The 24562-nt window shown below is 35.6% G+C and overlaps 1 protein-coding gene across 5 annotated transcripts in view; it reads right to left on the bottom strand.

The window, feature by feature from the left end:
• The window catches only part of LOC150096319 (nuclear factor NF-kappa-B p105 subunit-like), a 378899-nt gene that overhangs the window by 79473 nt on the left and 274864 nt on the right, over nt 1-24562 (bottom strand). For all 5 annotated transcript variants that reach the window (XM_090409204.1, XM_090409205.1, XM_090409208.1 and 2 more), the window contains exons 13-14: nt 20988-21105; nt 1613-1835 (exon numbers count right to left, since the gene is read on the bottom strand). In XM_090409204.1, the coding sequence (XP_090265330.1) occupies nt 1613-1835; nt 20988-21105 (341 nt within the window). The remainder of the gene's footprint in view (nt 1-1612; nt 1836-20987; nt 21106-24562) is intronic.

Here is a 24562-nt window from a genome sequence, read left to right as displayed (position 1 = left end):
CTTTTTCATGTGTACCTTATGTGGACATAATTTCTCTGCTATCATCAGTAGCACTATCCCGTCTACTTGTCCTTTCTATCTTCGTGAAAAAGGATACACTGTACCATTCCATTTCTGTTCCAGTCAAGATATCATCCACATTCAACCTTGTTTCACTTGTTCCAACAATTTTTGCACAAATAAATGCAATCAGTGAAACAATTTCATCTCCCTTATTTCTGATGCCCATAGAACTTGTAGATAAATGCAGCAGTTCACTTTTAGGTCTATAACCAATCCTATCCAAGCCACCCTGTTGATTATGATTTCCGCACCACAACTACCAATCACCTTCATCACCAATTACCCCCACATATCTTCTCAGTCTCAACTACCCCCCTCAGAATCTGATTAATTCCATTTCTAGGCTGAGCATTCCCATACTCATTACTACTACCAACATCCACTCTACATATATCGTGTCTCCATGTCCACCTAGATTTTCTACCCCACCCCAATTTCTTTTGTCCTCTAGCATTCATGTTCTCTCTTCATCTCTCACACTACTACTGTTTCCATTCCACTCTCCTGATTTTTCACTTCACCTCGTGCTTGCATCACACACTGCACTTCCTTCTAGCAACAGTTTCTCTAGTTCACTCACTCCAAAGCTATTCAAATGAAATTCATCATCTTTTTTACAAATCCATTGTTCCCACAAATACATGTCACATAACTGCCCTCTCTTCTCCTCACTCATGCTGGCAGATCACGAATGGTCTGCCAGCATGCCATTTATGATTCTCACTCTCCATCTCAACTCAGCAAAATACTGACAACCTTTCCAACTATACTGTTATCTGTCATGCTCTTTAATATTATTAATAAATCTTTTATTAATAAATAAATCCACCACCACAACTATGATCAATCAGGTCTAGCAGATCTCACTGACCACATCCAGATGAAAGAAAACCACCATGCTCCATTGCAGCAAATACAAACTTGAAGACTCTCTTTAGAATCAGAGCAGATTTAAAAAAACAGCCTAATCTATATAAATATGGTTCTGTTAAACTTCCCAAGATCTGAAAATTTTCAATTCTTAGGTTTCCTGCCCAACAGCACCCATGCCCCTCATAGAATTTTAGGCTTTAAATAATCTAATTTCTTCTACTTATTGTTTTGTGTCTGTTATTACAAGGCTAATATTGTATTCCTGAAGATATCTCTGTGAAAGAGACGAAATATCAGAATGATTAAACCTGCTGTTTAATTATTTCTCTTTGTGCTGTATTCATTCCATTAAATTTTATATGAATGTAAACCAGCACATACGCCCAAATAAGCATTTAGCTATTCCAATCTCCACAGGAATAGCTAAATTAGTTTGCTATTCTTGTCAACATGGATTTACTGCTCACTTGGGTCACATATAATTTGTAAAATTTTTGCATGTTAATAAATACTTTATATGTTTGTGTAAATTTTAATCAATTAATTGATTAAAATACACACAGTACAATATTAATATATACATCTAACACCAAAATTTCTTTCTTACTGATGATAAATTAATTACCTAGGGAGAAAAAAAAGTAGGGAAAGTAGGGAAAGTGTATGTATCACTTACCTTCATAATTTAAAGCTTCCAGATTAGGATGAAATTCTAAAGGTCCTTGGGCGTAGTTTTCTTTATTTAGTAGTTCCAAAAGACAATCACAACGATTTTTCAACACTGCTAAATGCACAGCATTGTTACCATGATTTTCCTGGATGTTGGGATTTGCTCCATGCAAAAGCAAATTCTTTACAGTTGATGGTGTAGAATTTACAACAGCAATATGAAGAGGTGTCTACAGGAGGGAGAACATATTATTCTCATTAGTGTGCATTTTATAGATATAACAGACATATTTTGAAATTAGATAAGTGGATCAGGGCAACACATTTATTAATTATGAATTATGAAATGAAGAAATTTTACTGACAGTGAGTAAATATGTACATTTATATTCCTTGTATATTCCTTGCTCAGTACACCCAAGCAAAAACATAACTTGAAATATCTCAACATTTAACGTATTTGGTGTAACTGCAACATGCCCTATTTTGGCCAGACTAAAAAATCCATCAAATTATGTCTAGAGGAATATAAAAGAGATGTCACGTATGGCAGAACTAGAGCAAGCACTCTGTTCAACCACATCCTGAATTTTGTTGATGCTAACGATGAAAACTCTATCATTCATCCAGTCATGGGGAACAAATTGGAAAATATCTTTCAATGCTATCTATGATGAACTGGAGAGAAAATTGTAGAATCTAAAGAAATAGTCCACAATCCAGTACATCTCAACACTAACCTCAGCTATAATTTCTCAGACTCTCATTGCGCTGCTACCAAACTTTGGCGTTCACGAGACCTTGAACATGTGCACATGCCCAACAACGAAGAGATACACAGAATACCTTCAAATGTTAATATGTTAGTGTTTTAATGTTTAGATTTTTTTTCTCACACAATGTTTGTTGGTATTTCCCTTATGTTATGCACCCAAAGAAGTCTTTCAAGAAGACGAAACTAGTTGTGCAGTTTACTTAAAATAGTGTTTCTATTTTTATCTCTCAGCTTATAGTCATTTAATCTATATATAAGGTCCTTGTTTAAAATTATTAAGTCCTTGTCCAAATTATTTAAAGAGGATTAAACTAAATTTATTATAGTCTAACCAAGTGAAAAATAAACTTTCAACATCTTTCTCTAAATCCAGTCATTTAACCTGTTTCAAAAATGTCTCTCAGTGAAGTCAATCAGTTATATCTTGTATCATATATATATATATATATATATATGATACACACACACACACTATCTACCAATAATTGTCTGGACAATTATTGGTAGATGGTGTGTGTGTTGTAAATCAGTGGTTCATGATGTGATCAATAAATGGAGACATTCTGGCATCACTAGTGCAGGAAAGCACCCAGCAGGGCTGCCGAAAATGATTGACAGAGACAGAGGGTGTTAAAATGGGTGGCACACAGAAACCGGCTACAATCGGCACAGACTATCTGTGATGAATTCCAGAGTACCAGTAACACCATAGTGAGCACCAATACCGTACAAAAAGAACTCCATTTACTGGGTTTCCACAGAACAACAGCAGCACACAAGCCGAACATCACAACAACAAACAAGGTGGTGCATCTGGCCTGGTGCAAAGAGCATGTGAACTGGACAACTGACGTGGAAAACAGTACTCTGGAGTGATGAATCAAGGTTAACCCGTTTCCAGTCTGATGGCAGGGTGTGGAGGCAGCCTGGTGAACTCTTGCTACCACAGTGCGTTGTACTCACAGTAAAGTTTGGTGGTGGTGGTGGTGGAGTAATGATGTGGGGTGCATTCAGCTGGCTTGGAGTGGGACCACTGGTCGTTGTCTGCTGTTGCATGAACAACAGAAAAATACATGCGTATATCAGAAAAATATATGCATATATGAAAGCAAGCTACATGTTCTTGCACTCTACAAAGGTAAACTGAATCTATGCTGTTAATTGATATTTTACTTAGCCTGCCCTCTAGTAGTAAAAAAAAACTACAATAAACCCTATTAAAGTCTTCCCGTACTAAGATTTTCTTCTGGATTTGTAGAGTTCAGATTGTTATTGAATGTTTAAAAAAAAAAAACCTTCCAAGTCTTCTTGTATCGAGATTTTTCTTTGGCTTGTTTTGGTTGCTATAATGGTTGCAAATGGATCCTCCACATTCTTGAAATGGTTAGACCGTCATTTTTTGTTCAGGTTAGGATTGTGTTTGAGCATTTCACATGCTTTTTTAAATTTCCTCTTGAACCAGGTTTTGTCCCTATGCCGACAAAAACCTGGTTTGAGAGGAAAAAGGAAGACTTGGTGAAGTGTTTTTTTATTTTATTTTTTTTTAACATTCAATAGCAACCTGAACTGTAAAAGCCTTATTACAGGTATCCCTTGCTTACCGTGGTTTTGCTTAACGCGAGATTTGATTAATGCAGCGAAATTAATTGCAGCAATCCCTTGATATACGCGGCAAGAGTTTTGATTAACGTGCCTTTAACCCTGCAGAGCTCAGCTGATCTGACAGATACATACAAAATGTTTAATATAAATATTCTTACACAATTAATAATAGTTAATAATAACAATTATTAATAATTAATAATAGCTTAATTTTTACCTCCAAGCTATACACTTAATTGGAGGTCATGAGTAGCTGTGCATTCATATGTTATGAGTGATATTCTGCACTGTTTTTTGTCAGTTTGGTTTAACACATGTTATGTAAAGGTTTGTGATATTTGACAGTAAATTGTATCTGAGAGATACCGAGATCTCCGATGTCAGTATAGTATTGTTTAGTTGTTTTGTTTTTTTATTCTTTGTTCAATAATTTCTAGATTGTAACTGAAAATAAATAAACCATCATGTATTACTGAAATAGAGAGCCAAAGGCTTATTCATCATACATGTCCTCTAGGAGATGTGCTTTACATTATGGAAAATACTAAGGAAAGTGATCTGGAGCTTACTCCACCTTTACTACAAGTTGCCCATAAGGTTGCTTATGCTTGCATCCACTGAAACTTTTAGTTTCTATATATTCGGCACAAAATTCTTGTAGTTTCTATATTCGGCACAAAATTCTTGTAGTTTCTATATTCGGCTATGAAATAATGTTGGATTCAATATTAACTTAATTTGTACCATCATGTATTATATTTGCAGTGTTTTTTCTTTATGTTTCATTGCTTATTTATCGAGGTCTGGAGAGTCATTTTGCTTGTTATCATAGAATTTATGGCAATAAGAAAAAAACTAAAACTGTTCAAACGACTCTTGATAAAAAAAAATTGCAGTAAATAATGTTGGTATTTATTAAGGTATACAAGTATTTATTAAACATTTACTTTGCATTCATTTTTTATCTTTCCTAAAAGAGTACCATATAAAATGAATTATTAATACAGTAATCGATCATGGACAAATTGTAATTTTTACCATTAATTATTAGATTTCATTAAAGTGATTTTGATATATGTGGTAACATTGAGGGATTAATTAACCTCTTTAATCAAGGGACACCTGTATGTGTAGAAAGGAAGGAAAGGAAGGGGATTGCCTAGGATGTAAGTGGAGCAGATGGGTTTGAAGTTTCTGGGATGGGTAAGGAAAAAGAAATGGCTCGAGGAAGGCATGCAGAAAGCATATCTAATAAGTGGTATCAGCAAAACTTTTTATAGATCCAGAAATTACATGTTTTGTTTGTATATGAATGCTAGAAGTATCAGAAACAAGAGGAATCAAATTGTTGCTGTCATCATTCCTTCCCACTGTTCAACCAAGTGAAAACATTGATTGACTTCGTTCTCTCAAAAATTAGGTAGAGAAGAAAAAGAGGGATGACATGATAGAGATCTATACATTTCAGAGAGGATGTTATAGGATAATGAGTGATAAAATTATCATAGAATCACATGTGTGCTACAGTAAAAAATTAATTTATTATACAGTAGACTCTCGACTATCCGGCCTAATGTGGCGGAGGGGCAGGCCGGATAACACCAAAGCTGGATAGGCCGGAGTTCTAGGCCTACCTTTTCACACAAATGTGAAAAGGTAGGCCTAAGATGAAAAAGTCAAAACTTAGTTTTTAGTTTTTGAAAAAGTCCTTGATAGATGACTGCTTCACCCTTTTAGCCCTCTTCCGAGACGCAATGTCCCTCCACTTATGCAAACAGATGATATCAGCTGGTATCGCTTCCTCCTACTCACTAATGTATTGCAGTGCTGCCTCAATCATCTTGAACTCTTCCGAATGTGGGATGAGATTTTTCCTGTCATCTAAGGATGCCTCCTCCTCTTCTTCCCCCTGTGTCACCATTTCCACAATATTATTGTCAGTTATTTCATCGACTTCATCGTTTGACATCCATTCTGTAATGTCCTCTGTATTGACATCATCACAGCTCGGTACATTTTTGAGCAACGAAACAAGTTTATCGTTTTCATCTTCCACTTCGGTTTCACACACAAGTTCAAGTTTGAAATATCCACCTTCATGGTCCAAAAGAATTTTCCAAGACTTTATGAGTGATATGTTTCGAATCTCTTTACTAACAATTTACTAACATAACCAGGAACAGTGGCAAATGTATTCTGCACTTGTGGACATCCGATACACAACTGACGAAGCAGGGAAATCCACACTTTGCATGTCTCAACTTGTGTTATGCACACGGCATGTAGAAGGATTGTAGCAGACGCCCGCTTGCAACGCCTTGGCAAAGTAAATTACAGTACGTATTCCTCATTTTATCACGGAGAATTACTGTATTATTATAATTCTCCGTGATAAAATCCGGGCTCCGGATAGTATGGAGGCCGGCTAGTCGCAAGCCGGCTAGTCGAGAGTCTACTGTACTATGTAATGTAAGACATAATCATTGTAGATAGAGAACAACAATAAGGAAGTTAAATAAAACAAACAGTAGAGTGCATGTGTCACTGGAATCGCTATATATATATGTATACACACACATCGCATATTCATTGGGTTATTACAAATTATTAGACTGAAAATAAAATTAAAGTGGATAATTTTGAGTAAAAAAAAGACTTGAGAATACAATTCAGTTAAGGATGACAATTTTCCACACTTGAGAAATGGTGAGGCAGTTATTACAACTGAGGTTTGGGCTTCAGCACTTTCCTTGTATAAACATTCACATTTATACATGGATCTGTGTAACAGTTTAATTTTCCAGTTGGATCCTGTAGCTGGCCAATAAGGTTGTGGGACTTTATAATATCTCACCCCATATTTTGAAAGAATGTGACAAGGAGTTGACATCTGCCCTGAAACATTTGTTTAAATTGAGGCTTACACTGGGTCAAGTTATGAGGGCTGTTCAATAAGTAATAAGACTAATTTTACTGTCGTGAAACCACTCATCACAATATTAATTTCTGTGGAATAAAGAAATGTTGCTGTCTGTATTAACAAAAGAGGTTGATAGATGGCGTATACGGGCTGATGTGCCAGAGTGTCACGTGACTAAATGCAAGCTTGTCTTGTTTCGGCACGCCTACGAGCCGCGACCAGTCGTCGAAATGGAAGCGCCCTTGGAACAGGATTATGTGATTAAATTTTGTGTGCGTTTGCAAAAATCGGCATCGGACACTTTTAACATGATACGCAAAGCTTTCCATGATGAAGCAATGTTGAGGGCAAGTGTTTTTCACTGGCATAAAACTTTTAAGGAAGGAAGGCAAAATGTGGAAGATCTTGAACGTGAGGGAAGACCTTCAACGTCCATCACAGAGACAATGATCAACACAGCAGCGATTATCATCAAGGAGGATCGCAGAATTACAGTATGCCAGCTGCATGTTGTCCTGAATATTTCTGTGGGAAGTGTTCACTCAATCATGGCTGAACATTTGGGACTGAAACGTGTTTGCGCCCAATGGATTCCCAAACTCTTGACACCGGAGCAAATGCAGCATCGAGTGGATGTGTGCACAGAATGGAAAGACTGGAACAAGAAGGCAACAACTTCTTAAAACGTATCATTACAGCAGATGAAGCTTGGTTGTATCACTATGACCCTACAATGAAACAACAAAGCAGTGAATGGAAGTATCCGTCTTCGCCTACCCCCAAGAAAGCAAAAACTGTAAAATCGGCTGGTAAAGTTACGACCATAATGTTTTTTGACTACGAAGGCATTGTTTACCAACACGCTTTAGAACCCGGGAATACTGTAAACAGCTCATACTATGCGGATGTTTTACAGACAATGGTACAGCATGTCAAAAGGAAGTTTCCATTGCTGAAGAATGGTTTCTTATTGCACCACGATAATGCAAGGCCACATATTGCTGGTTGTGTAGTGGACGTTTTGCAGAAGAACAACATAGATATCCTACCATACCCTCCATACAGTCCTGATCTCGCACCATGAGATCAGGATACGATTTCTGGATGTATCCTCAGCTCAAGAAACCACTAAGAGGCCGCCATTTTGAAAGCAACAACGCATGTGTAAAAGCTGCGGAGGCGGTTTTGAAAGAACTCTCAAAAAACGGACTTTCACGTGTTTAAGAAGTGGACGCAATGTCGGGACAAATGCATCGCGTCTCACGGTAGTTACTTCGAAAAAAGACCATGTAAATGATGACAATTAACGGTAATCTGTTTTCTGTATAAATATAGTCTTATTACTTATTGTACAGCCTACGTACAAAGAAGTGGAAGGAAGGCAAGTTTGTACTACTTCATAAAGGAGTGGACATAAGTCAAGTATTAAATTATAGACCAATCTTTGTGTCAGGTGTTGGAAAGACTGGTGAGACTCAGGATTTAGAATTAGTTTGACAACAGTGGTATTATTGTTGATGGACAGCATGGATTTGCTAAAGGGAGGTCATGTTTTAGTAATCTACTTATTAAAACAATACGGTGACAGCGGAATGGCATATGGGAGATGGATACACAGTAGTATACTTAAACTCTGCAAAGACTTTTTGAAGATTACTGCATGACAACCCTATCTGGTTGTCAAATGGGTTTGATAGAGCAAATGGGGTTGGATATTAGATTAGTGCACTGGATTGGAGATTGGCTGTCTGATAGAAATCAACAAACTATATGTGGAGCAGCAATATCTTTGAAGAAGACAGAGTGGGGGAAGACTATTCAAAAGGATAGAAGTAGATGGAATAAAAGAAGAGATGGTGAAGTTGGATCAGAGAATTTTCAGATGGACTGTAAAAGGGTATTGGTTAGAAATGGCTCGTATTAGCGATTTTGGAGGAGAGTGGAGGAATAATAGTGGCCAATTCAGCACAGCACTGTCCATGAAAGTATCTGTAGAAGAGGCATTTCCTCATTTCAAAATGAGTAATTTTGCAATGTTTCCATTTTAATGGTATTAATATCTGCTTTTTCTCTAGTTTCATTGCTAAGATCTTTAAGGATTTTATATGCATTAGGTCCTTTGAACATACGGTCTCTCTCTAATTTTGTTACAAAATTGTTCCATCTGTTTCTGTTTATTCTCCTGCATGCTGCTTTTGCTATTGCTTTTTTTTTCCTGCTGTATTCGATTTTTGATTCTATTGTTTTTAGGTTGAGCCAGTTTTTACATGCTTTTTTTCTTTTCTTCAATAATGTATTTAATTTCATCATCCCAATCCCTAAGGCCTCTTTTTCTTTTCCACTTTTTCTTTGTTCCTAAACTTTCTTTTGCAGCTTTTTTCATTATGGTTTTTAGGTTTGACCATTCTTCTTCTATGTTCTGATTTTGTTTTATACTTGTCATCTAGTTCTTTATTCTTTTTTGGTACAAGTCTTTAATACTACTGTCGTCCAAAAGTCTAACTTTGAAAGATTCAAAATTTATATTTTCCTTATGCTTTTTTGTTGTTTTCCAACTTGGTTCCTATTTTATTTTTCCAATGAAAAGGTTCTATTTGATTCTATTTATATCTGATTTATATCTGATTCTATTTCAGATCCTCTGTATACTCTTGTATCTATTATCATTTCTGACATTTTGATATTGCTGATTATGTAATCAATAATGCTTCTTGTGTCTCTTGCTTCCCATTGAAGGTGTTCATTATTTTAAGATTATTATTGCTTATAGTAAAATCTCTTAATCTATTTCCATTTCTATTACAGTTAATTTCTCCAATAGGTCCTATGTTTGGTTTATATGGTTTATTGCCAATTCTTGCATTGAGATCTCCTATTACCAAAATGTGATCCTTAGGATTGGTCTTATTTAATATGTTCTGCAGTTGGGTGTAGAAGTTTCTGAGTCCTCCTCTTTTCCTTCTTCAGGTGCATAAGTTCCAATTACTGTCATATAGCCTCTGTCTATTTTAATTCTCATTTCTATTATTCTATCGCTCCAAAATTTGTAATGGATTATATTGTTTCTAAGAGATTTATGTAGAAAGATCATTACACCAGATTTAGCTCTCTCTTCTGCTTTTACCCCACTGTATATATAGATATAATTTTCAGTTTTGTCTGGTTCCTCTCTGCTTTTTTTTTAGATTCTGTAATTACTGCTATTTTTACATTTCTTTCTTCTAGTGCTTGGTCCAGTTCTATGATTTTGTGGTGGATACTTCTCACATTCCAGGTGGCTATATTCCAACAGGTGTATTTCTGCTTTTTTTTTTTCTCGATAATTTTCTTCTCGAATCCTTATTCCAAGCCGGTTCATTACCAAAGTAATGAGGTAGTGTCCCCAAGATAATATCCCAAACCCTCCAGGGAGGATATTCTCAGATGTCCCTTGTCTGAAAACCAGGAGCAATCTCTTGAAAATAGTAACATAGAATGTCAGAACACTCTACGAGGCAGGCAAATTAGATAACCTACTCCAGGAATTAGAAGGTCGATATTGCAGGTATCAGTGAAGTGAGGTGGACAGATACAGGCATAATAATAAGAAAAAAAATCACATTATAATCTACTCTGGCAGTGATTTACACCTTAATGAAGTAGCGCTTGTTCTAAGTAATAGAATTGCAAAATCTCTACAGGGATATTGGCCCATAAATGACAGAATCATAACAGCCAAAATAACTGCACAACCATTCAACCTGTATATTATCTATGCATATGCACCACCCCAAGATCACCCAGATGAAGAGTTGGAACAATTTTATGAAGACATCCAAACTGCAATCTCCAGTGCTAAGTCAGATGATGTTATTATAATGATGGGTGACCTAAATGCAAAAGTGGGCTCAGAAAAAATCTCATTTTGCATGGGAAACCAAGGGCTTGGAATCAGAAATGAAAGAGGTTAAAGATTAATTCAATTCTGTGAAACCAATGACCTAATAATTGCCAACACACTGTTTAAACATCCTCCCAGAAGACTATATACATGGAAAAGCCCTGGGGACATCTATAAAAACCAAATTGACTATATGATAATAAGCAAAAGATTCCGAAATGCAATAACACAAACAAAAACATATCCTGGAGTAGACATAGGATTGGACCAAAACCTAGTGATTGCAAAAATCAAAATAAAACTTAAGATACCAAGCCAACCATTCATAAGAGAAACAATTCAGACTCACTTAACAACCAAGAAGTTAAAGACTGCTTTATAAAATTCACAAAATCCCTTAACAAGTCTGACACCACAACTCACACAGAAAATAGAACATCAACTGATGAAATTAACACGAGCTGGCAAACATTCAAGAATAGCATCAATGAAGCAGCCAAAAATACAATTAAAAAGGAAAAGGAATAAACCTTGGATGAATGAAAAAATACTGACGTTGATGGAACAAAGAAAAAAGTTAAAGAACAAACCTGAATATAAAAGCATGAATAAAGAAATAAAAAAGAATGCAGGAAAGCCAAAGAGGAATGGTTTAAATATAAACGTATAGATATAGAAAACCTTAATAGAAAACACAGAAGCAGAGAAATGCATGAAAAAATCAGAGAAATGACAAGCAGGACAAATACAGCAAACCATGCAAGTGTCATTAGAGACTCAAGAGACCATATTCTAATGGATAAAAAAGAAATCATGGAAAGATGGATTGAATACACAAGGAAATTATATGAACAACAAAGAAATGATATTCCTGAACACACTGATTTAGAAGGATCATCCTTTATTCTATGAAGTTGAAAATGCCATCAGAAAACTAAAACCACATAAAGCTGCAGGAATGGATAACATCTTGGCAGAATGGTTGAGGGCTCTCGATGAAGGAGAACTGAAATTTCTAACAAAATTATGCAATAAAATATATGAGACTGGATTTCTACCCAAAGACATTAATCACTCAATTTTCGTTCCAATTCCCAAAAAAAACAAAAGCTAGTTGTGAAGAGTTCAGGACAATCAGCCTCATCAGTCAAGTATCAAAAGTCCTCCTATACGTTATTCTTGAAAGAAATAAAAGAAAAATAAACATAGATATAAATGATACACAAAGCGGCTTCAAGGAAAATGTAGATACAAGAGAAGGTATTTTCAACGTCAGAACCATCATAGAAAGATATCTAGAAAAACAAAAAGATGTGTACATCTGCTTCATAGATTACAAAAAGGCATTTGACAATTTTCAACATGAACAATTAATTGAAATCCTTTCAAAAATAGGCATGGATGGAAAAGACATTAGGCTATTAACTAATCTTTACTGGAAACAGACTGCATCTTTGACAGCATTTAAGACATTGTATATGAAGCAGCAAAAGAAGCATTAGGAGAAAAGACAGTTAGTACAAAAATTAATCAAAAGTGGATACCATGGTTTAAAGAAGAGAAAAAGTTTAGTGAGAGAAAAGAAAATTGCAATTCGGGATACCTACAAAACAAATACAATGATTTCTAATGTTCAACGGCTTATATTAAAAACTCCAACTTCTCATTCAGCTTGCACAACAGCTAGAAATGTGTGTAAAAAAGTTATCAACAATTCCAAAGCAGACTTCAGAAGAATGAAATGCAATAAATTCGCCTCCTGATCAACTGGCAGTCAAGCCTTCTGGTCGCTTGCTAAGCTGCTGGGAATAACTTCTGTTGTCACCTATCTTGCATCCCGATTGCACTATGGCAACCTCATGCAATGAAAAGGCAGACTTCTTAGAATCAGTTTTTTTCTCCAACTTCTTTTTAAGAAAAACCCTAATTAATCTTGATACTAATAAGGCTCCTGGTCCAGATGGAATTCCTCCAGTTGTGCTACATCCTTGTGCTCCAGAATTGACACTCATCCCGTATCGCTTATATAAACTATCATATTCTACTGGCATCTACCCAACAGCAAGCCTACATCCATCCTGTACCCATAAAGGGAGACAAAAGTCAGCCATCTCACTATCAACCCAGTGCTTATACTTCCGTACCTTCAAAAGTGATGGAGAAGGTTAACAACCAGCTTCTTCATTACTTGGAGACTCAACAGTTAATTAGTGATCGCCAATATGAATTCTGCCATTCTCGTTCTACGGCCGATCTCCTAGCTAATCTTGTCCACGTTTGGATACAGGCCATGGAAAGATTTAGAGAGACTCATGTTATCACTCTCGATATTTCAAAGACATTGGATCGTGTCTTGTACCGATGCCTCCTGAACAAACTACCATCTGATATCCTCTCTGTAATGCTCTGTGATTGGATTGCCAGCTTCCTCACTGGTTGTTCATTGTATATCATGGTGGATGGCTTCCTTTCATCAGATTTCTCTATCAATACTGGAGTGTCCCAAGGTTCAGTGCTCTCACCTATGCTCTTCCTCCTTTATATCAATGATTTCCTTTCTCTGATCTCAAATCCTATCGAAATCAGAGAAAGATGCTGATGTGTTTCTATGAGTATACTGTTCGCCAACAACAGTATACTCTTCATTCCTCTTCCTCATCCAATAAAGCCGGTAGTACTCCAATGTTAAATGCTTCAAGATCTTCCATAATCAGTGACTTGACACTGACTTCCTCAACATCCTCAAATGGGATGAAGACAAATTAAATTTGAATGCCAAAAAAACTCAAGCCTGTTTTATTATCTGCAAGAAAAAAGCCTACATCACCCTCTCACTTTTGATAATGTTACAGTTCAACATCAGCTTTATCTTCTTGGGTTGACTGCTGCATCCAGTTTATCCTGACACAAACATATTACTTACATAGCCTCTAAAAAGCTTGGTGTTCTTTTCCATTCTAAACATTACTTCTCTTCTTCTCAACTCCTAACATTTTAAGTGTTCGATCCAACCAACCTTGGAGTACTGATCCCACATTTGGTGGCGCACCCAAGACCTTCCTAAGAATTCTTGGTGATATTTAAAAGATGACCCTTCCCTCACAGATTCCCTTCAGTCACTTTATCATAAGTGCTCTTAGTGCTATAGGTACTTTCGTGGGAATTGCTCCTGTGAATTGGCTGCCACCATTCCTCCAATTTCTTCTAACTACAGAGAACTAAACCAGTTACTGGCCAAAACCCATATAATGTCTAGCTTCGAACACACTGAACTAACTTCTTATCAGTTTCCTTCATTCCATTCACCTCTATTCTTTGAGACAATCTTTTCCATACTGTTTTTCTCACTGAATACAACCTCCACTCTTTAAGAAACATATTAACAGGCTACATTTTCTCCTTAATCACTTGCCCACAGATGGCACTGTAGTATTATAGATCTTGTGACCTTTCATGTGTGGGTCATCATAAAAATAAATAAATAATTTAAAAAAAAAACTAAATGAAAGTATAAAGCTAACAAATTGGACTGGATACATAGAAAGCTTATTTTCAAAATCTATGCACAGAAAAAAAACAAAACAAAGATAATATAATCAAAGATAACAATGCTTACAAAGAGGATAATGTAACTTTTGAAATAACAGAAAAGTTATTATTATTAAATTATGATAATAATAATAATATGTTAGATCTGAAACAGGCGACCTCATTCTACATGACATCACCATTCCGGAGTCTAACAGAAAATAACCATAAATTGAACATACTTATCATTTAGCACAGTGTAACTATGTTTTTGAAGAAAATAACATCTTGCAAATTAAATTTAGAATTGTTTAAAATGAAGTTAATGTATTTATATATCAAATGTAACTGTGAGTCAACAAAAGGGGGCAATTGTAAGAGAAATTATCAGTAATATTCTACACGTAAAAGAATGCAAATTATTCGGCAAGATGGGGCAAAGGTCGCCCTAACGCTACAAGAGCAGCGTAAGCGCCCATGGGTGTTACATCTGAGAAAATTTCATGATACACACATTCCCGGAATTAGAAAGCCCCCGTATGAGGATTGGTGAGGTTACGCAGTCGGAGACCAATCGAAAGGACAATAGGAGAATTCAAACTCGGAAAGGTGGCACTCTTGGGGAGCGTATAAACCCACAACACTGAATTGAAACCCCCCCCCCCCGTTTTGTTTGTTCCTGTATTCTCACCGTGTGCTTCGAGTGTTCATCGTGGTTCAGTTCTTATTTTTAAGAGCTGACCTTCGAGAAGTTCCAGCATGGCACCGCCACAGAACATGACAAGATCGAATGTAGGCAGTCAATGAGAAAAAGCATTGACGTAAATCCATAGCAAAGAAACAGCACCTGATTCAGGAAAAGCACGTGAATCCCACATGGCGGTAGATTCAAGATAGTCAGAATTCCGAAAGAAAGAAGGACGGAGAGAATCCCAAGAGAAACTGAAATAGTGAAGATAAGTACTTTTATATGTTCTAGCCCCTTTTAGAGAAATTGCCTAACAGTATGGAAGAGAGTGTATTTCGAATTTGTGATAAAAGGAAGTATGAAGAATTGAAATTTATGTGAATAACTCTATACCTTTGGACTGAATTTTCAGAACTATTAGTTTATTAGATATTTTGTAGTGACCCACTCAGGGGAAACCAATAATGTGCTAATTGCCTAGCAGGCCTAATGAGTTGTAAACTAAAATGTCAGATAAGTTGAGGAAATTGAATTGTAAAGATTTAGAATCCATGTTTGTTTTAAGAATGAGAGAGTGAGAGGAAAGTAAGAGTTTAACTTAGTATTAATATCTGTTTTGTTCCTGTACTATATTTAATAATGAATCCATTAAAATTGTTTGATACCTTTCATGCTTGTATTTCTGACCATGTTGACTGACCCTTCATAAAATTACAAACCTGTGATCATATATGTGCGCGGGGATATCCCGATCAAGAAAGGAAAAGGGGAACGACTGCAAATAAACTAGAAAACCTAAGGCTTCTGAATTTTAGTGAATGATATTAGTAGAACCTGATACCCTATAAATATCCTTAGGCTGAGTTTAACTCGACCCTTAAGGCCCAGGCTGGCGCAGTAAATAAATTTGCCTGAGTGAATGAGGATAGCTTATAGTGATCAGGGAACAGGTATTTTTTTTTTTTTGGGGGGGGGGGGCCAAAATTGAGAAATTTGCTAGGTAAGCGATAAGATCACAGATTCAAGTAAGATAGACAACTTAGGGATACATGAAGTTAAAGATAGCAGATAGAAGTCAAAGTATATACAAGAAAGTAAATCACGTAAAGAATATTATAAAACGATAAAGATAAAAGATATAACAATGACGCAGAGTAAAAACGTAATAAATAATAACCTAAAATAAAAATCAGTTGGAATAGACAATACACAGAATGAACTATTAAAATGTGGAGGAAAATAATTAGCAAAAGAACTATGTCATATTCTAAATAAAGTATTTAAAGAAAGAAAAATATTAAATGACCAGCAAAAGAGCTTTTTTGCTGATCATAAATCTGTTCTGCACCTACATTAAAATTATGCACAAAAATAATTTGAAATATGATAAACAATTTAATTGAATTATCTGATGAGCAACAAAAAACAACAAAAAACTTAAAAAACAAAGGAAAAATAGAGCAACAACAGATGAATTTTTTTATATTAAAGTAAGTAATAGAGAAATCAATGGAATACAATAAAATTCTTTACATGTGCTTTATTCATTTAACAAAAGCCTTTGATGGAATATAGTCAAAATGCATAATAACCACGTTAAAAATGAGAAAAATACCAAATCAGATTTTAGAACTAATTAACAATATATATACATATAACAGTGCTATAATAAATACAGACCAAGGGGAAACTGAAAACATTAAAAAACAAAGGAATTAGACAAGCTGATTCACTAAGTACCACATTATTTAATTTAGTGATGGATGAAATAATAAATGAAATAAAATGTAAAAGTATGAAATACAAATTAAAATTGAAAATATAAGACTAATTGGGTATGCTGATGATATGACGGTGGTTTGAAAAGTTCTCAACCTAACAATGAAAAAACTAATTTATAATTTCAAAATTATTTTTATTTTTCAACATAATTCCCCTTAAGACTAATACATTTATTCCAGCGATGCTCCAGCACCATTATCCCATCCCTGTAGTGGTTCTCAGTAAGATCTACAAAAGACTCCTCTACAGCTGCAATCACTCTTGATTCGAACAAAAATGAGGAGGAGTTTTAGTTTTGGGAAGAGATAGTAGTCAGAGGGAGCCAAATCTGAGGAATAGGGTGGATGTTCCAACAATTCATACTGTAGATCCCTTAATTTTCCCATTGCCAAAACACCTTTGTGGGCAGGTACATTGTCCTGATAAAAGATGATTTTTTTTCTTCTGCAAATCGGATCCTTTCTCATGAATTTTTTCAAAATATATGCTGCATGTTCTTTTGAAATGTCTACAGTCTCAGCAATTTCATGCACTTTGACTCGCCAATCATCCAATACCATATCGTGCACTTGATCAATGATTTCTGGTGTTGTTACACTTTTTGGAAGTCCTTCACGTGGATCATCTTCAAGGCTGGTAAGCCCACGTTTAAACTCGGCAGCCCATTTCTTAATTGTCAAAAACGAAGGAGAAGAGTGCCCATACACTTCTATGAACTTCAAACGAATTTCTTTTGCTGAAGAATTTTATAACTACACGATACTCAATTTTATCCATTTCAAGGGATACAGACAACACTTTTGCTTCAGACAGCTGTATAAAACAAAATACCAGCCTTGAAGCTCATCCACTTGAAGGACATCCAAAAAGTGTAACGACACCAGAAATCATTGATAGATAAAGTGCATGATATGGTATTCGATGACCGGTGAGTCAAAGTGCATGAAATTGCTGAGACTATAGGCATTTCAAAAGAACATGCAGCATATATTTTGTACAAAGAATTGCAAATGAAAAAGCTTTGTGCAAGATGGATGCTGCACTTGCTCACAGCAAATCAAAAACGCACTTGCATGACAATCTCTGAACAGTGCTCAGAATGTTTTAACAAGAATAAAACAAATTTTGTATGTCGATTTATTACTATGGATGAGACTTAGATTCACTATTACACACCAGAATTCAAACAGCAGTCAAAACAGTGGACAGAAGCCAGTTGTTCAGTGCCAAAGAAGCCAAAGTCAATTCCATCAGCAGGAAAGGTCATGGCATCAGTGTTTTGGGAAGCTAAAGGCATTTTGTTTATTAATTATCTTGAAAAGGGTAAAACAATAACCGGGGAATATTATTCTGATCTTTTAACCAGAATAGATGAAAACATTCGTGAGAAAAGACCGGTTTGCAGAAGAAAAAAAATCATCTTTCATCATTACAATGCACCTGCCCACAAAGGTGTTTTGGCAATGGGAAAATTAAGGGATCTGCACTATGAATTGGTGGAACATCCACCCTATCACTCAGATTTAGCTCCCTCTGACTTCTATCTCTTCCCATGAGCTAAAAGTCTTCCTCACTGGTCAGCGGTTTTCTTCAAATCAAGCGGTGATTGTAGCTGTAAAGGGGTATTTTGCAGATCTTACTGAGAACCACTACAGGGGTGGGATAATGGTGCTGGAGCATCACTGGAATAAAGGTATTAGTCTTAAGGGAGATTATGTTGAAAAATAAAAATAATTTTGAAATTATAAATTCGTTTTTTCATTGTTAGGTCAAGAACTTTTCAGACCACCCTCGTAAATAATGATGTCAGAATAGCGAGACTTAGCTAACAGCAGATGTAGTTACAGGGATAGCATGTGAAAGGTTTAGTATTTTCAGGGAAAATAGAAAAAATAGGAAGGGGGAGGGGTACTACTGATGACAGTGCATGAATTGCAGCCAAAAAAGAATACGAGAGAGGTGGAAAGGTAGTTGTTCACTTGAAGCAGTCTGGTGTGAGATCAAGATCAGTAATACAAAATATATGGTTGGTTGCTGCTATAGGCCAGAGAGTTCCGAGGATGATCTAGAAGACATGCATCAGCAAATTAGCATGAGTGGAAGTTGAATGATTATTATAGGGAACTTCAACTGAGAAGATATAGATTGGAATCAACATCACATGGCAGGAAGGAAATGGAATTTATACACCTACTGAGAGATAATTATTTGAGGCAGCATGTGATGGATGGGACTTAGGGTGGAAGTGTATTGGATCTGGTCACATGATCAAAATAGCTATCCATAACCAAGCTGGCTACATTGCTTCTAATTGGCAAAAGTGACCATGTGGTCTTGACTTGGGAGATTGTAAAACATGAAGAATATTCTGTCAAGAAGGGATATATGTGGGACAACAAGGCAAGTGATTATGACAAGCTTAGGAAGAACCTGAAATCTGTGTCATGGCATAAAACACTGCAGGGTGAGGACTTTAGTAGTGCATAGGTAAGGGGCATCTAGAAGAAGCAATATTAATATGGATTGGTATCAGAAAGTGATGTATGGAGATGCTAAGGCTAAGAGAAAGAGGATTGCTACAAGGTTCTGTACTACAGTTGTTTAACATGTAGTATATTGACGATATTAGAGATGGTCTTAAGGGTGATATGCAATTATTTTCTGATGGTGCAGAGTTAGGGAGGATGATAACAGATATATATGATGCAGGGCAGATTTGGTTCCAAAGGAAAATGAAATGAATATCATAGTTCAATGTTGCTAAGTGCAAGGTTAATTATTATGTTATAAGGATATTACAGACTGAGTATTATATTAATAGGAATTTGTTGCAAGTGGTCAATGAAGCTAGAGATCTAAGGTTGACAGCAGACAGAGTTATAGTTCAGAGGCTACACTGCAAAGGAGGATAAATGATTACATTGGATAACATAACTACAATGTTAAAGAGAACACTAACATGTACGAATAAGGAAGTTATTCTCCCATTTCACAAGGCATTGATAACACCTCATCTGGACAATTGTGTTCAGATGTGGTCACTTGGATTCTATGGTGATGGGAAGACTGTTAATCATGTTCAGAAGTGGGGGTAACCAAGAGAGGATAACACCCGGCCTATGGAATTTTGCACACAAAAAGAGAGTGAGAGAATGTGGTCTTCAAAGTCAAAGAAATTGATTCAAGGAGACAAAGTATGATAGACACAAGTTGGTAGGGGGAGGGGATGGATTTCACAGCACAGATACAAAAGTGATTTAGCAGGGAAGAAAAAGATCATCCCTGGAAGGCAAGTATGCATATGGTTATGAAAGTATGTGAGATCCACATTCTTCAAATAATATGTAGTCGAATATGATGGCAGAAGGAAATTACATTATTCTCCATGAATGCATTCAAGAGATATGACAGACACTGAGGCACTGTCTGATCTAGAAGAGCCTGATGAGTTTATTTAAGCTTATGTGTTGGTTAAACATGAAATAAAGAAATTTCATGGTTATTCACAACACACAGTTTTTAAAGAAAAATATTAATCATTTTGCCTAATAGCAACTTTAGCATTATCAAGAATAAAGGTAACATAGTAGACAAAGTAAACTGAATAAAAACAAAGGACATCAAGTAAGTATCAAGTATTGATGACAATGCCCCAGTTACTGTTAGGCAAAATCTTAAGATAATTATTATTCGGTTTTCTTTTTTTTTTTTTTTACTTTATGTCATAAATTACCATTAAATTCCTTTATTATACAGAAGAGTCTCTCCTTCAATAAGTTATCTGACTCCTTGTAGGAGTCCATATAATAGGAATGAAAATAAATGCTTATAATGTGAAATTTATATTATTAGCATTTGCATACATCAATTCCATATCTATAATGTCAGCCTGGTTGGCTGCATGGTTAGCGTATCCGTTCTCCAGCCAAAAGGCTGCAGGTTAGAATCCTGCAGTGGGCATGGATGTTTGTAATTGCCTGCGGAAATACTAGTGGTGGTGGGCGGTAGATGACGTTGGTGTAGTTGCAGTTAGAATGAGGTGTAGAGTGGACAGAGCTGCAGAGTAGGTACCCTCCCTTGATGAGTCCTTGAACTCCCTGGAGGTGTCATATAATAATAATAATAATAATAAATGGTTCAAGTACATCATTTTAACTCAAGAATATCCATCTATGAAGTTACAAAAATAAATAACCAGAGCACTTACCTGTTGCAAATTATTAGTTTGATTAATGCATTCACCAGGAACATCTGCAATCATTCCAAGCAGAGAAGTCATTAGCTCTGAATTATTTGGTTGATATATACTAGCAAGATGAAGCAAGCTAGAAGGGAAAGGAAGAGAAGAATACTAATAAATTCATATATTAAATTCAGACTATTAAATTCTTCTATTTATTTCTCTATTTCAAAACATTTTCTTATTTTAAATATATTATTTGTAGTAGTTTATATCATGCTTATGTCTCTCAAGCAATGAAGGTAACTTGGCTTATTCCTCTATTTCTTTTTTTAATCTTATGTATCCTTTTTCTTTGATCTCCTGCATACTTATGCTAACACACATATGACAGAGGAAAACAAATTAGTTTGTTTTCCACAATCATATATGATAATTGGTTTCTAATCCTGTCCATAATCTTGCCACATGCCCTATTCTTCATAATCTTTGTTCGCTTTATTGAAAGGTATTCCTTGCTAATTAAAGGTCATTTCTCTGATTAATTGACTTGTTTTGGATTTATTGGTGCAAGGAGGACATCAAAGGTGATAATGCAAGATGAAGCTAGAAAGGAAGGGAAAAGAAGAATACTAATAATTTCATATATTAAAATTTCAGATGCACCATTAGAAAGACTAAAGCAGTAAACAAGGTAAAAAAAAAAAAAAAAAAAGCTAAATAAGTAAACATCTCACGTACAGAAAAATTATTTTGAAGACTTAAACAATGGCAGGAAGCAGATATAGTCCTTACATCCAGTCATTCTGATGTTGGCTGTCCTGCCTGTTTGGACATGGTAGGATGTTTTCAAATTGTGGCTCCAGACAACAAGGGCATCCACAACAAGCCCTTGATTGAACTCCAAAAGATCCTTTGTTTTTCTCATTGTGATCAACACTACTGACGATTACTGACCAGCAGCATCCTTAAATAGTTGCCTAGAACAGCGCTTCCCAAACTGTGGGCCACGGCCTCATTTTGGGGCCGCAAGTTTTGTTGAGGGGGGGGGGGGAATAATGAAAACAAATTTAAAATGTTTTAAGACCAAGTATTTTTTTTTTTTTAATCTTAAAAGAAACATATTTAATTTCTATTATTTATTATTTCTTTTTTGTTATTTTTTATATTTTAATGGAAAAAATCGCACATTGGTGTTGGTTCACAAATTTTGCTTACTGCATATTTCGGCTCTTAATGAAAATTAGTAAATATATGCTTATTCATATAAGTTTCATTTCAAAGGTATTGATAAGAAGCTTACAAACGCAAAATCTTGAATATAAATTGTATTGAATATTATTGAACTGTATTACGATTTTTGATGGGGGGGGGGCATGAAATATTTTAATTTTTCCAACGGGGGCTTTTACATCCATAAGTTTGGGAAGCACTGGCCTAGAACAGATGGTAATACACATGACCAAGTATTTTGCATATATGCTGCATAAGTGATATTTACATACATGTGAATAAATGTTTCTAATTCAGTGGCCAGTATGTGTAGAATAATAGTTTGTCTCAGCTGTGTGGGTGAAGAGTGAGCTTTTTAGCAAAAGTCTATACAGACTTTTTTCTGTTGAAACCTGAACCAATTACTAAGGACCCATGAACATGATCAACTGCTTGCTGAAGATGCTTTTCAATGATCCTCACTGGATTTTAAATATGTCTCCTAGACAAAAACTGATAGGTTTATTAATATATGCGGGATATTATAAATACTTCCATTTTTTATAGCCAAATGCCCTCAAAACTTAAGTTTTGAAATATACCAGAGAGATTATGAGAATTCCTTCAGAATCAAAGTTGCTTTGGATTGCACTACTTAAAAAAGACTCTGACCCAGGAGTTCATATATTCACTTTTTATTATATGTATTAAGTTAGGGTTATGTTTCTGAAGAAGAATCTTGATATAATCAACATTTTGCAGAATCTATGACAGATTGTAAGAATTTCCCTATTCCTTTGGCTTTTTTTTTTAGATTTATCCACGAGGCCAATTTCTTCCCTTTGTATGGCTTATATTTGTCATTTGATTTTGGGAAGGCTGGACATTCAGCTCTTTCTCAGGAAAAATAAAAATGTTTAATACACCAACTGATGCATCATGGCCAGTTCTTGTGTTTGCTTGAATTCTGTAGATATAGAAGTATCCTATTTTTTTTTTTTTTTCTTCCTGTGGAGGTTTCTTTATGAGGACTCATGCCACAATTTTTTCAAAAGTGGGTTCCCATTTAGCAGGATCATTTTAGGACCTATTTCAAGAATAACCATAATAGCATGGTCTATTATGGTCTCTCCTGAAACAATTAGCATGCTCCAAAGAGAAACTTTCATCCCATCAAGTTCAGACCTTCTAAAATTATCAGACAGTAAAAAAGACATCAGGGATATCTTCTTAATTGCTTGCTATCTTCTCATAACATAAGAGGGATTGGTGTTATGATAGACAACTTCTTTGCATCCTGATATTAGATGTTCTGTTTGAGTTTTGTATCTCTTTTACAACCTTTGGCATGCTCAGGAATGATTGGATGGTTTCTGTCAGTTGATGCATTTAGTCTATTTATTCATTTATTTTGCAGAGCACAATTTATTATTATGTCCTTTACAACCATAATGGGCACAAACGGAAAAGCCACAGTGAGCAGTTTTGGCATATCTGTATTCCTGAAATGTTAACCATCTTAGTGGATTAGGATATAGAGCCTAACAGGAAGGTTTAATTATCCTGCTTTTACTGATGATGGAAATTTTAAATGTCAAAAGTAAGAGGATATTCCTGATGGGAACCAGACCTCCATCCTTATGCATCAGGATACATCGCTTCTTGATCTTTAAGCCACAAACATATCTCCTCATCTACAACACCAAAGAAATTCCATTCTGATATTGACTTCTCTAAAACAGTCGACACCATCCTTATGTATCAGGATGCATCGCACACATCGCTTCTTGATCTTTAAGCCACAAACATATCTCCTCATCTGCAACACCAAAGAAATTCCATTCTGATATTGACTTCTCTAAAACAGTTGAGTGTTTTATGGGTATTACCTTAATTGGTGTTCTTCCTAATGGATATTACTTGCAGTGGTTTTCCTAAATGTTGATGGCATGATGTTTCCATAAGAATATCACCAAATGTAATTTTTTCATTGTTTTCAGAGATCCTGTCAATACTGCAAAACCCTTCTAAACAAAGAAGCCCAATGTTTCCTGTATTGGCCATTCACCTGTTGCAGAGATGAGATTGCATATTTCTGTCAGATGCTTTCCATTTTTTATTTCTGTTATGAGATGATGTATCTACAGTATCTGTGTTTGGCTAGGACCTTATGAGGATCTCTGCAAAATCAATGGAAGTCATGAAGAGATTTTTGGATTCAGTGCCAGAGATCCCACCTATTACTGAGCCACAATGGAAGTGGAATGCCAAGATTATCCCAGATGCTATACGAGGCTGCAGCAAGCTATGAGCCCTATCCTCAGACCATTGGGGAAGGAGACTCACAACACCATTGTGCCTTTACAGCTCACTAGCCAACTCATCCTGGC

The sequence above is a fragment of the Typopeltis vanoorti genome, chromosome 19 (genome assembly GCF_054136105.1).
Source record: "Typopeltis vanoorti isolate ZY-2024b chromosome 19, IOZ_Tvanoo_1.0, whole genome shotgun sequence".
Classification (NCBI taxonomy): domain Eukaryota; kingdom Metazoa; phylum Arthropoda; class Arachnida; order Uropygi; family Thelyphonidae; genus Typopeltis; species Typopeltis vanoorti.
The sequence above is the reverse complement of the archived record's forward strand: the minus strand, read 5'-3'. Positions and strand labels throughout refer to the sequence as shown.